The sequence below is a fragment of the Ictidomys tridecemlineatus genome, chromosome 1 (assembly GCF_052094955.1).
Source record: "Ictidomys tridecemlineatus isolate mIctTri1 chromosome 1, mIctTri1.hap1, whole genome shotgun sequence".
NCBI lineage: Eukaryota > Metazoa > Chordata > Mammalia > Rodentia > Sciuridae > Ictidomys > Ictidomys tridecemlineatus.
Window position 1 is genome coordinate 125,956,013 of NC_135477.1, and position 14,863 is coordinate 125,970,875.

At 34.2% G+C, this 14,863-nt stretch overlaps 1 protein-coding gene across 1 annotated transcript in view; it reads right to left on the reverse strand.

Annotated features, from left to right (window-relative positions):
* Nucleotides 1-2,941: 2,941 nt before the first annotated feature.
* Nucleotides 2,942-14,863, reverse strand: part of Lars1 (leucyl-tRNA synthetase 1) — a 68,570-nt gene continuing 56,648 nt past the window's right edge. Inside the window, exons 28-32 of the mRNA XM_005324207.4 lie at nucleotides 13,212-13,322; nucleotides 11,521-11,625; nucleotides 9,729-9,824; nucleotides 8,252-8,384; nucleotides 2,942-3,309 (exon numbers count right to left, since the gene is read on the reverse strand). Of these exons, the coding sequence (XP_005324264.1) occupies nucleotides 3,104-3,309; nucleotides 8,252-8,384; nucleotides 9,729-9,824; nucleotides 11,521-11,625; nucleotides 13,212-13,322 (651 nt within the window). The 3' untranslated portion in view covers nucleotides 2,942-3,103. The remainder of the gene's footprint in view (nucleotides 3,310-8,251; nucleotides 8,385-9,728; nucleotides 9,825-11,520; nucleotides 11,626-13,211; nucleotides 13,323-14,863) is intronic.

A 14,863-nucleotide genomic window follows, 5' to 3' on the forward strand; every position in this document is an offset into this window, starting at 1 on the left:
ATCTTGGCTGAATGGGCCACCTATAGATGTAAAAATGTCTAAGACGATGTTTTACTGTTAAAAAAGAAAGATCAATAGACCATAAACTTTAATGCTTGATCTTTCACTGGATCCTAAGAGGCATCAACACAGTAACTCAATAAGGAAATTTTATTATCCCAATTAGGAAAGCTTATTGCCTAGTATTATTGTACCCTAAATATATTGGGCATAACAATGATATTGTGATTATATAGAATGTCATTGTTCTTATTAGGAGATGCATGTTTTAATATACTCAAAAATTAAGCATCATGGTGTAATTTATTCTCAAATGGTTCCAAATTTTTAAAGTACATTCTAAATGCAATATGGTATCCTGAATCAAAATCCTTAATAGTACAGACTAGTGAAAAATAGTACAGACTAGTGAAAAAATAGTACACTAGTGAAAAAACAGTAAAATCATTTTTTTTAGAAAAAAATTTTTTTTTTAAAAGAGAGAGAGGGAGAGAATCTTTTTTAATATCTATTCTTTAGATTTCAGCGGACACAACATCTTTGTTTGTATGTGGTGTTGAGGATAAAACCCGGGCCACACGCATGCCAGGCGAGCACGCTACCGCTTGAGCCACATCCCCAGCCCCAAAACAGTAAAATCTTAAAAAAAAAAAAAAAAAAAAAATCTGTATTTAGTTAATAGTAATGTACCAATGTTAGTTAGCTTTGACAACCAAACCAAGGTTATATAAGATGTTAATAGGGGAAACTGGGTGAAAGTTATACAGGAATTCAGTCCTACAGATGCAACTTTCTTATAAATCTAAAAACTATTCTAAACTAAAAAGTTTATCTTACAAATATGAGGCTAGAGACAAAGCAAATGTCGCAAAATACCAACAACTGATAAATCTAGGTGATAGGTATAAGGATATTTATTGGCCAATACTTTCAACTCTCCTGCAGGCTTTAAATTTGTCAAAATAAAGTGGTAAAATAAAGTTACAGAAGGGTAAAAGAATAGAAAAGGTATTCCACATGAACACTAACTAAAAGAAAACTGGAATTACTATATTATTTATTAGGCAAAATAGACTTGAGGGAAAAAAAAGACAAGTGTGAGAGAAAGAAAGAAAAACTAAAAGTTAAAAACTTTCTGATTAAAAAAGCTTAATTTAGGGCTGGTAATATGGCTCAGTTGGTAGAGTGCTTGTCTCACATGCACAAGGCCTTGGGTTCAAACCCCAGCACCACAATAAAAAAAAGTTCAATTTAACTGCACATGGTGGTACATGCCTATAAATCCCAGCAATTCGGGGAGGCTGAGGCAGGAGGATCTCAAGGCAACTTAGTGAGGCCCTCACACTTAGTGAGGCCCTAAGCAATTTAAAGAGACCTATTTCAAAACAATAAAGAAAAAGAAAAGGGGGTGGGATGTAGCTCAGTGGCTAAGCATTCCTGGGTTTAATCCCCAAACAACAACAACAACAAAGTTCAATTTATCAGAAAGATGATACAATCTATATTTATATGCAAAGTAGAAGCTGTCCAACCTATAAGGAGCAAATAAAGGGCCATGATAGATTTTAGTAAATCTAAGCTGAAAATAAAACAGTAAGGATACAGATTTCCTAGATTATACCTAAATATCTCATAATAAGCCTACAAGGTAAGTGTCATTGTTACTTTGATTGTATAGATGAAACCGAGGCTCTGAGTAATTGCTAAGATCACACAAACAGAAAAATGGAAGAAATGGGAATCTAGCCTAGATTGCCTGACCTCAGCAAGTGTGATCTTGGGGCTGAGGTTGTAGCTCAGTGGTATAGTGCTCATCTAGCATGTGTGAGGCCCTGGGTTTGATCCTCAGCACCACATAATGATAAATAAAAATATTATGTCCATCTACAACTAGAAAATATAAAAAAAAGAAAGCAAGAAAAAGTATGATCTTGCCTCATTATTCCATACTGCCTGCCTCAAGCATAAATATGGTGATTTGCACTTGAGAATTTCTAAGGAACATTTCAGTTCTAACCTTTTATAATTTGCTTCAATAAATCCACAATAAAACATTCAACTAGGCTGAGTAATCCTGAATTACAAAATTAAATCATGAAATCCATTCATATGACCTCACAATAAGGTTCCTGAGAATTTTCAAAAATTGGATTTTCCCTATAATCAAATTCATCAGAGACAGAAATGTTATTCTGTTAGTCAATGCCTTACATTTTTTTCCTAATATGAAGAATGATACACAGACAATATTAAAAGCTTTCGGTAAGAATAAAATAACGGCATGGTGTAGGCCTGTAATCCCAGTGACTTAGGAGGCTAAAGCAGGAAGATTCCAGTTCAAGGCCAGCCACAGCAATTTACTGAGACCCACATTAAAATAAAAAGAGCTAGATATGAAGCTCAGTAGAATACCCTGGGGGCTCAATCCCTAGCACCATTAAAAAATAACAAAAATTATAGTCAGAATGATGTTTAAACACAGTCAGACTCAAATTTGGTAAATGCAAATTCCTAGGAGAAAAAATTCTTTCTGTTAAAATACCTAAGTTAGTGTAGATGAAATAAACTACTTTTAAACTACTGCTATTAGCCCTGAAAAAAAAAATGTGATTGATTGTTAACTGGCTATATTAAAGTTTTTAAAAGTTTTTAAAAATACAGAACCTATTTGTTCTTTACATGAAATATTTAGTGATCATAGTTAAATGAAAATATTCTTTTTACTCTTTTAAATCATGAGAATTCCTTTCTTAAATAGAACTGGCTGTCTTATTTTTTCTTTTTAAATAAGATAGCTAACTCCTTAAATTGATATATTATAAAAAGCTGTGTGATATTCTAAACCTTCAAAAACAGTATAAAAGTACACCTCATAAAATACGCATATTGACACTTTTGTGTTGAGGACTAGAAACTTCTGACAATAATTTGTTCAAAAAAATAACATAGCATAGCACAAAATTTATTAGGTCCATGAATCAAAGATGACTTGTGATTACATACAGATTTAATGGTTAGAAATAAAATTTATTTAGGCTTAGCCTAAGGATCTAAGAGTAGTAGTATACCTAGAAACTACGGTAAATCTTCAATTTTCATGAGTTCAATGAACCAGATAAATAATTGTATCGCCAATGTCTGCCTGTAGCCCATTTTCAGTGAGATGAATTTTCTTGCTCATGAGGTCCACATGGAAAACAGCATGCTCAGAAATGGGTGTCTTCTCAGTGTGCTCTTTTCCCAGGATAGGAACTCGACGAGGTCCCAACAGTGGATCATCAAATCTCATCAGTTTCACTTTGGAAAGGTCTGTAGCAGAAGAGATTATCAATATGAACATTTAATTATAGTAATGACTTGAACTCACGAGTGAGACTGATAATTCAAATTAAAACACACCCATTGTTATATCTAAACAAAAATATTTTCGTCAGATATTTAAATTTTAGGATCTAATCTCAGGAGCACAGCTGAAATCTATTAAATCTTCACCCCCTTTCAGCTTTTTAGTCAGATCAAGGATTGTCAGACAATCTACACAGCATATCTCCTGGAATGACAACCTAAAGAAAAAACAGTGTATTTTTGAGCATTAACTTATATAATCTTTAAATCACTTTTTATATGTCTCAAAATATCAAAAAGTCTAGAGCTAGGGATATAGCTCAGTAGGTAAAGTGATTGCCTTGCATGCACAAGGCCCTGGGTTCAATCCCCAGCATTACCAAAAAAAAAAAAAAAAAAAAAAAAAATCAAAAAGTCTAAAACTTCTTTATTTCTTGTTGTGTTTCCTGCAATGCATTAAATTTGCAAGAGTTATAGCTTTCCTTAGAGCTACATTTGGAGAAATAATTACTACTATAAGAAATGGCATTATCCATTTCTTGCTTTGCTCAAAAGATCAAAATGTTTGTATTAACAAGTTGATGAGACAAGCAGAGAAGTGGCAAAGCAGAAGGAAAAAGCAAAGCTTTTAAAATTTCAAATTTCAAGATGAGTTTCAATCCTACTCTGCTTGAGATTTTTTTGATATGCTCTTGTGCAAGCTGATAAGATGGCTTCTGGCAATAAAAAAAAGCACTTTTTTCATGAAAAAAATTATGATCTAACAATCCTGCCAACAACTGAGCCTTAAAGAAATTTCCTCAAGCAATCTGGAGACCTCCCAAGAACAAATGACTTTTTTTTTTTGGGGGGGGTGGTCCTGGGGATTAAACCCAGGGCCTTGTTAATGTGAGGCAAGCACTCTACCAATGAGCTATATCGCCATCCCCAAATGACTTTGTTTTACATGACAGAAAAATATTATAAATGAATACTAATGATGATTCTGGGTTTATATCTCATTCTAAGTGGAACATGCCTAGTTATACTTAACCTCATCCAAAGAAACAGAAATTATTTTCTGAATTACATCCACCCCTTTCTAAAACAGACTGCTGGGTGGTCTGTAAGCTACACTCACTCATGTCATCTTGAGAGTATGAAGCTTAGTATGAGAGGGATAAGAGATAAAAGGAGACATTAATGCAGCTGGTGTTGATATCTGGAATAAAAGTTATCCAGGCATTCTGTTATTTTTAGGAAACAAAAACTGAAGAACCACAAGTTTAGACAAGAAATCTTGGGGCTTACAGAACAACTACCTACCATGAAAGCAAACTCTGCTGGAGAGTCTTTGGAGAGCCTCTGCAGAGACCATACAACCTATACTCAGACATAGCACAAGTCCTAAGCAGCAGGTACAATCTTTAAGACAGTCATGATCTTATTTGGGAGAATACAAATCATTTTCACAACCATTGCAATTCATACTGTACATCAGTGGTACCAAATATTTTACTATAGAAGAAGTGATAAGTCTTACCAGCAGATTTTATATATAAGGCCTTTTTCTACTGCATATCTTCAAATCTCTCTTCTCTCTCTCTCTGAAACAATCTTCCCTCTTCACTTCTAGAAATTCTAATTCAAACTATTTCAAATAAACCTTAATACTCAATTAGGCTTCTAAGTGACAAAACACATTTACTTTGATGTTTCACCATGTAGTTCATTAATGCCAATAAATTCTTGGTGCTTTCTTTGTGGTTCTACTATCTTTTCTTATCCCAGACTTCTCTTATTGAAAATGTTGAAATTTAAGTCTAAAACTATAAGATTTAAGGCACTTAGAGAAAAGATGAGAGTGACTGAAAGTCCCTAGGGATTGATAATGTGAAATGGAGTCTTTCACCTCCAACTTATTAGTTCACTTGTGGCATGGGTTGTGAATGATTTAAAGTCATTATCATCAAATAGTTGCTCAATGGCCTTTGTGGAGTGAAATGATGGATTTAGTGTAGTTCCTACTGGTCCTAGATCATAATCACCTTCAATACAATTGGCAGTAATTGGACAAGTTGCTGGCTATTGCAGCAGACAGACTAAGAACTATGTTATTGAATTTAACTTCTTCTCCATCTCATATACTCGATACACTCAGCCCCCAAAGGTATCAAAGTATCCTGAGGGCTTCTGGAAAAGTATCAAGGTTAGATCTCTTCGGTAAATACTTACAGGAATATCAATTTCAAACTCCCCCTAATGTTTCTGTTTTCTAAAATTTACAACAGTTACCAACACCAAACTTAAAACACTATCATCATACTATTCACAGCCACTATGACAAAGAATACAAGAATTATGCCAAAGGCTCCATGAGAAAAGACAAGAGATAAGAAACACATGTCTGTACAACTCTGAAGAACCTATTCAGTGATACACCTAAGCATATGCAATTTCAATATAGGAATGCATCCTCTCCTCTGAAGAACCTATTCAGTGATACACCTAAGCATATGCAATTTCAATATAGGAATGCATCCTCTCATGGGTTACAACCTTATGTCAATCCTACCCAGTGAGTCCATAAAAATACCTATTTTCTTTAAAAGACACTAAAGTTACCAGGCACAGTGGTGCATGCTTATAATCCCAGCAGCACAGGAGGCTGAGGCAGGAGGTTCTCAAGTTCAAAGCCAGCCTTAGCAAAAGTGAGAGGCTAAGCAACTTAGTGAGATCCTGTCTCTAAAGAAAATGCAAAATTGAGCAGGGGATGTGGCTCAGTAGTTGAGTACCCCTGAGTTCAATCCTCAGTACCAAAAAAAAAAAAACACTAAAGTGTTCTTCAAAGCTAACGTCTCTTCTTATTATGAAATCCCCTCATGACTGAATACTTGCAATACAAAAATGACAAGTCACAAAATGGCTTCTTACATATTCATATTTCTATAAATGTTCAAGTTCTGCTTCTTATAGCCTACACATTCTAAATGACTGAGCTACCATTCTATTTTATCTAGTTTCCTAAGGTAGCAAAATAAATGTCTATAACAACATGGATGAATCTTGAAAACATTTAGTAAAGTAAAATAAGCTAAACACAAAAAGAGTGAATGTTGCTGGGTACAGTGATACATGCCTGTAGTCCTGACTACTCAAGAGGTCAACAGAGGAAAATCACTTGAGCCCAGGAGGTTAGAGCGGGCCTGGGGAACATAGTGAGATCACCATCTCTTAAAAATAGTAAGAAAAAGTTTATAAATAAAATACACCCAATAAATCCAATCAAAAGATTAAAATACAAATATTATATGATTCCATTCATGAGATACCTGGAATAATCAAATACACAGAGGAAGAAAGTAAACAGTGGTTACCAGAGACTAGAAGGAGGCATAATAGGGAATTCATTTTAGTAGGTAAAGGGTTTCAGTCAGATGAGGAAGACGAAAAATTCTGGAGATGAATGTTGGTGAGTTACACAGCAATAAGAATATATTCAATGCCACTGAACTGTATACTTAAAAATTATTAAAATGTTAAAAATATGTCTATAAACAATAAAATCCCTAGCCCTAATATATACCTAGTGATGATGATCCATACAGAGTAAACACACAGTTGGTACTTTCCTCCTCCTGATATACCTTTCCCCTCACCATCACATATATAATTTTTAAGGCACATCCAAAAAAATATTTTCTCCATATATTCATCCTTGATTACCAGAGCTGGAAATAATCTCATCTTTTTTTGTGTGTGCTATATGTTTAATTTGTGCATATATAAATTTACCACTTGTAGTTCTTAAAAGTCATTGTCTTGTATTTGTAAATCATTAGAAAATTTTTTATACTGATAGGAAATGGCTTAACCCATTTCTGATTGCTCTCAAAAAGAAAAGAGAAGGGCTGGGGATATAGCTCAGTTGGTAGAATGCTTGCCTCACATGCACAAGGCCCTGGGTTCAATTCCCAGCAACATACACACACACACACAACAAAATAAAAAACGGAGGACTGGCAGTGTAGTTGAGTGGTCAGTGCTTGCCTAGCATATACAAAGCCCTGGATTCAATTCTCAGCACCCCAAATTTTAAAAAAAGAACAAACAATAAATAAAATAAAAAGGAGAGAACATGCAAAATAGAGACTCGATATTAATTTTACTTCATAATTCAGAAAGAAAACCATATAGACAGACTAACTCCCTTCACACTCTGCCCAGGATTGGCTAGGTGATGAAAAAAGGAAGTCAAAAATCACTACACTGAATCTAATCACAGAAGACCTTGATCAGAAATTGATATTATTATTTTACTTGTAGGCACATAATTTGGAAGAAAGAATATGAACTTTGGAGTTAAACAAACTCAAGTTTGAATTCCACCTCCAAGATTTACTAGATGAACAAACTTTTCAAGTTACTTAGTGTTTCTGAGCTTTCATTTTGTTATCTATAGAAAGGGGGCAATGATATCATCTATGTTATAGGACTGTGAAAGGATTAAATGCCTAACAAATGGCAGGCCCTCGAGAACTTTTATTCTGTTTATCTTCCTCCCTTCCCCAAGAACAGACCCAGCTGGAGGGGTTAGTTGAGAATATTAAAGGTGTCTATTCTTTATCCTAAATTACCTCTGACAAACAGAAATGAGTTGTTACAATTCTAGAGCTAGATGGAATCTTGAAAAATTATCTAACCCTGTTTCCTCATTTTGCTAAAAATCACATTTAGATGACAAAGTCACTAAACTAGTATCTAACCCCAGAGTCCTAAAAAGAATGTTTCTTGATTCTGGGTTCAACACTCTGTATTACACAGCTATCCATAAGCAAGTCAGTTACTTTTCTTTCTCCCATCTGCTTAAAACTAATCAAATTCATAAGTTTCTGCCAAAAAGTGAAGTTTCAGGGAAGCCATTTACCTTTAATTCCTCGGTCCATTTTCATTAAACGCCTGATTATAGAATCACAGTTATCTCCTTGTCTGATTTCAATTTTGGTTGAGAAGTGACCATTGGATGGCTGGGGATTTACCAGGGAAATCTGCACACCAGGCTAAGAAAACAAAGAGTGAATGACTGTTAGAGGAAATCAAACCTGAATACTGCTAAGGAAAGGGGAAACTCTGCTACACTTTCAACTCAGTGAAAGATAGACCTAATTCTGATATTCTAAAACCTTGACTAAGACTACTCAAATGAAAAACCATGCTTATAAGCAGACACCTAGATAAAAATGACTACAACTACAAATATCAATATCAATAGACAAAAGTAATAATTATTTTCTCTTCCACAACTACCACCATTTGTTAAGCTTCTATACATCATGTATTGTACTAAATTTTTTTTAGAATAGTTCTATATCCTGAGAGGTGGTTCTTTCAACTCTTATTCACAAATGAGAAGCCAAGAAACAGAAAGACTGAGTAGCCCAAAGTCACAGAGGTAGTGACAGGGCAAGGATTAAACACAGTTCTAGATCATTCTACCTCTCACAGGGACTCTGTTTATTATTTCAACAGTAAAAGACTTAAATACACAGTAGCTTAATGGAATACTTGGTAGTAGCATGAAGTAAACTCATTTTTATCTATCTCCAAGGCCCAAAGAATTGCCTTTTTGAAAACTACCACATCTGAATGTAATAAGAGTATCATTATACAAAGATAAATTCCAGAGGTTTCCAGGATTATGAAAATTATTCTTTCAAAACAGGGTTTTTCTGTTTGCAAAGTTTTCAATTAAATGTGGAAAAAGTAACACATCTAAGTCCTCTGTTTATCAAGATATAAAGGGCATCATGTATACTCAGTTGTAGTACACTGGACTTCGCCAAGTGTTGCCAATCTGAATGGATTCTTGGAGGCCAAATAAATAGAATCTCTAAAACCTCAAGACCTTTTATTTTACCAATGATAAACAAAATATAAAAAAGGGGGGAGGAGGACGCAATTCTAGCATAACAAGATGATGTACTGATGTGGTTTATACCAAAAAACAAAATGCCTGGAATAACAATCAAATTAAGATTTATCTGAAGTTTGAAAAGCTCTTTTTCACTATTTAAAAAAGTCTGACATTTAAATTACTACTATATTGTTTTTAATAAACACCGGATTCTGAAACTCATATCATTTTTATTATTTTTAAAACCTCAAATAAGATCGGATACCATCCATAAAGAGTAAAGTGAGGAAAAGTAACTACTGTTATGACCAGGGAATTAGGAGACCTCAACTTTAGTTCCATTTCTAACTGTGACCTGGAACAAATCATCACGTAATTTCTCTGGACCATTCTTCATTCCATCTTTAAAATGATGGGCTTAGATGTAATGACCTCTAAGGTCTCTTCTAGCTCTAAAATGCAATGGTTCAATAAGATTCCTTCAACTTACTTCTGTTCTAAAAACATTAAGTGGTTTCCCAGGACAACAGTCTTCCCTGACTTTATCTTCTGCTTCAGAGGCAAACTTGACTTCTATATGTTCTAGCTAAATAGAGGGGAAAAAATGGAAGTCATTAGTATCACTTAATATGATTGAAATTAATCACCACCTCATTTCATCAAGAGCACAACTAGGTTTCCCACTTAACATGAAATGGGCTGTGCAATTTTATTATTTTCCAAATAAACATTAAATAAAATCTGTGATCAGTTATTTAACCCTCATCTTAGATGTCTCAGAATATTCTTAATCAAGTCATATTTATCATTTCCTATAATGAATTCTGGCATCTATATGGCACATAGAAGAAAAAGGAAATCAGGAGAAAAAGCTTATACTCAGGGGGTGCTGGGGTTGTAGCTCAGCGGCAGAGTGCTATCCTGGCACATATGGAGCCCTGGGTTCGGCCCTCAGCACCACATGTGAATGGATAAAATAAAGTTACTAAGTTATTGCATCTAACTACACTAATATATATATATATATATATATAAAAAATATTTATATATAAAATATATATATAAAGCTTAGACAAATTCAGAAATACATGTGAACGATTACAAATACATATACATGAAAATATGTTAATATTCAACTTCATTAACTCATTTAAAATAAAATACTTAAGACAGACAAGAAGGTACATTCCTATAATCCCAACAACTCAGGAGGCTGAAGCAGGGGGACTGCGAGTATGAGGCCAGCCTTAGCAACTTAGCAAGACCCTCAGCAACTGCACAAGATAATGTCTCAAACTAAAAATTTTAAAAAGGGCTGGGCATAGATGAGTGGCAAAGCACCCCTAAGTTCAACCCCCAATACCAAAAAATAAAATAAAAGGTTCAAGGGTTGGAGAAGTAGCTCAGTGTTAAAGAGCAAATGTTTAGCATGTGTAAAGACCTAAGCTCAATCTTCACCAACAAAAAAATAAAAACAATAATAAAATTAAATGTTTATTTAGAATAACTTTCTTCCATCTCTGTATGAAACAATTTTACTGAAACTCTAAATCTGCATCATTTTTTTGACTTGTAAAAAAATTATCACTGGAACCACTTTGAGTCTCTAACAGTTAGTTTTCTGAAGCAAATTATTTTCCCTTCTGCCTAAGCTGTTTGAGAGAAAGCATTTTCAGAATATATATATGTAGTTATGATTGATAACAAATCATAAACCACAGATTATGTGAATCCTAAGTTGAACTGAGAGAGGAGGAAAACAATTTACAGTGTTCTGTAAAAAGAGACTTTGTGGGCATTTAAATATAAGGTCTCTTGTTTTCTTAAAAACAATTTGGGCTGGGTGTGGTAGTGCACACCTATAATTCCAGCAACTTGGGAGGCTGAGGTAGGAGAATCTCAAATGCAAAGCCAGCCTCAACAACCTAGTGAGACCCTGTCTCAAAATAAAATATAAAAAGGGCTGGGGAATGTTGCTCAGTGGTTAAGCGCCCCTGGGTTCAATCCCTAGTATCAAAAAAAAAAAAACTATGGAGAAAATCTAGACATAGTTTTTACACACAGGATAACTGATAAATGAAACATGATGATAGCTCATTATTATTCTTTCTGAAAATTTTATAGCCTTCTCATTCTCTTACCCTCCAAATATTTGACTGAATATAATTGGCAAAAATTCTAAACATAGAAGGTGAAGTTTATAAAAAGGCTTATTATAAAATTCAAAAACTAGGTCATGGCTACTATAGTTTATTAGTAACTACAATCCCTAGCCCTCTTACCTCAAGGGAATTAGTCAGATATACTATATTCTCCATAAGCACCGTCTGTTCATCAAATTCCAATTGCAAATCTAGAACACGAGGCCCCATCTTCTCCACATTTTCCTAATATTCAAAATGTTTTTGAAAAATAAAATTGCATTAGAAAGACACTGATTTACATCCTTCAAAGCAATCATTTTTCTTTCAATTGATAAAACTTTTACATTTCGAGGGGCTGGGGCTGGGGCTCAGTGGTAGAACACTTGCCTACCATGTGTGAGGCACTGGATTTGATCCTCAGAACCACATAAAAAAATAAAGAAAGAAAATAAAGGCATTGTGTCCATTAGTACTAAAAATAAAATTATATAAATCCCCCCCCCCGCCCCGCCAGGCACGGCGCAGCACATGCCTGTTTTTAAAAAAAAAAAAAATCTTTACATTTCAACAATTAAACAAAACGCCTTGGGCTCTTGGAATCACACAAATATATGAAAAATATCCCTACAGGTAATCAAAAACAAAATTTTTTTTTAAATCTTCCAAGATACCAAACAAAAAAATCTTGAAAATATTCCCATAAACTTTAAAGAAAGAAAAAATTCATACTATATAATAAACAATCTTTTTTAGTCATTGATGGACCTTTATTTTATTTATTTATTTAGATGTGGTGCTGAGAATAGAACCCAAGTGCCTCACACATGCCAGGCAAGTGTTCTACCACTGGGCCACAACCCCAGCACCCCCCAAAATTCGTAACTCTAAATTAAATATTTGTTGTACAAAGTGTAACCTTCATGATCCAAATTCACAAGCACAGATATAAATGTCTAGAACACATTGCACTTACATGATAGTGACCTGACATTATTCCTACTATCCAATACTTTAGTTTACCATTTGCTATAAATTAATACCCCTACAGTCAGGAATGTGTTAGTTATGCAGAAGTGGGTCCCTGAAAAAAAGATGAAATTTGAGTTTGTTCATCTGTAATCCCACCTACAAAAGAGATTGAGGGAAGAGGATGCCAAGTTTGAGGACAGACTTGGCAACTCAGTGAGACCTATCTCAAGATAAAAATAATAAGGGTTGGGAACATATGTTCAATCCCCAGTATGCGGGGCAGAGGGGGTGGGGGATGGGATAATTTATAGGGCAAATCACCAATATTATTTAAAATATATACACCATGCAAACAGTCTGACAGTGCTTCTTTAAAGCTAAATGAAATCCTAAAGAAGCCAACTCTTCACAACAAAAAACTATCTGGCCCAAATTATCTAGAGTCATTGTTGAGAATCCTTGGTCCAATTACTATAACCAAAGTTTACTCTAACCTACAACCACACAAATGTAAAATCTTGGTCCCAGTAATAGGATCTAGTAAAAACAGAACGTTTCCCCCTCAAACTGAAAACAAGAGAAGGAAGCATAGGAAGGGAATAATTTAGTTCAGCAATTCTAAACCAATTTTTCTTCCATAATACATATTTTCACATATTCAGCAATCCCTCAGGTAAACCCAAAATCTGATAGCTCATTTCTTACTACCATTGATTGAAAAGTGCTATTTTAGCAGATTTTGAGGAGGTAGGAAAGGGGAGCACAGGGAGAGAAACTTTGCCCAAAGCTTTTCTCTGTCCCTCTGCTATCCTGCCTAAGCATTACTCCAGTGTCCCAGTTGCGAAAGGTCCACAGCTTACCTTAATCATGGCAACAAACGGCATCACTTTCTTCATGTATTTCTTCAATTCTGGCAAATTACCTAGTTCATTAGCAATGACTTTGTTATCAGGCAATTTTCCACCATTGGTCTAAAATTGGAAAGGGAAGAGAGGAATATGAAGAAGTAAGTCAGACACAAAATGGTGGCTCTACCAGTCTATTAGAACAGAGCATATTTGCAGCCCTCAACATCATGGCAAAGTGAAGGCTGAATGAACAATGCAGAAAGGAGTTTTCAACTCAATTTAGAAGATACATTTTCTTAGTTTAAAGGAGAAAACCAAGTGTACGGCACTGAATATTTAGTCTTTCTTACAATAATAGCAACTCCAGGATTGTAACATTAGTTCCTATCTAGTAAGAACAGAATATAGTCTTATAAAGTTCTTTATCCTCATTTCATTAGTCATATTAAAATGAAAAACTAAACAACATAAAGATTTATATAATGTCTGCTTTTGAGTGCTTTTAAATAAATTGTTATTACCAATGTGAAAAGAAAGAATTCCTAGTTACCAACATGTTAAAAATATTGTCATTTGGGGGCTGGGGCTCTAGCTCAGTGGCAGAGCACTTGCATGTGTGAGGCACTGGGCTCAATCCTTAGCACCACATTAAAAAAAATAAAAAATGAAATAAATAAAATAAAGACATGCTATCCATCTACAACTACAAAAAAAATTTAAATATCTTGTCAGTTCTGTTTATTAAAAATTAACACATATTATCATACATTACTAATATGCACCAGTCCGAAATGTGCTGACTAAATCTAAATCACTTCCATAAACATCAATGGCTCCTTCAATTTAGTGAGAAATAAAGCAGGTGGCCTTTACAGAGTTTTGGGCAACTTATTTTTTTACGAGTTGTAAAAGTCAAGGGCTGGGAATGAATCTAAATTAAAAGAAACATATACAAAGATTTCGAGGAACTTATTTCCATTTAATTCTAACCTTTACTAAAATTCATGGGGAAAAAATATTTTCTCCACTTGTCAATGTATTTCTCTGAAAATATGAAAGAAAAAAGAGGATGGGAAACACTCCTCTTCCTTACATCACCAAAAAGGTGCCATATTTAACATAACAACACTCTTGATTACAAATTAAGATGAAATTTAGTTCTTTTGGATGAAAACGAAACTTTAAAAAGAAGCTGATAATGCCAAAAAATGATGTTGTTTCAAAACAATATCTAGTCAAAGAATACAAAATAAATATTTAATTTCTGAAAGAACTGAGGCGATGCCTTTTTTAAATACCTGAGATACCATATACTACTATATTTGATTCTTCCACTAGTCCTCTGATTTGCTGGTTTGAATGTATCAATCCACTGAGTTACAATTTCATTTTCAAAGTAGTGTTTATCTCTTACTTGCCATAATTCAAAATCTGCAAGTCTATCTTCCATTTCTATTACCCACAACCAAAGATACAAATATCCATAAAAATAGATTCACAAGGTGTAAAAAAAGGCTTTTCACTCCATCAAATTTTACAAATGCCAAAGCAGCTTTTCTGAGTATTTCTTAATTAACTAAGTAGTTTGGCAAAATTCCAGTAAAGATCTGGAAATCAGGGCCAGAAGTAATGGCACATGCCAGTAATCCCAGCGGCTCAGGAGG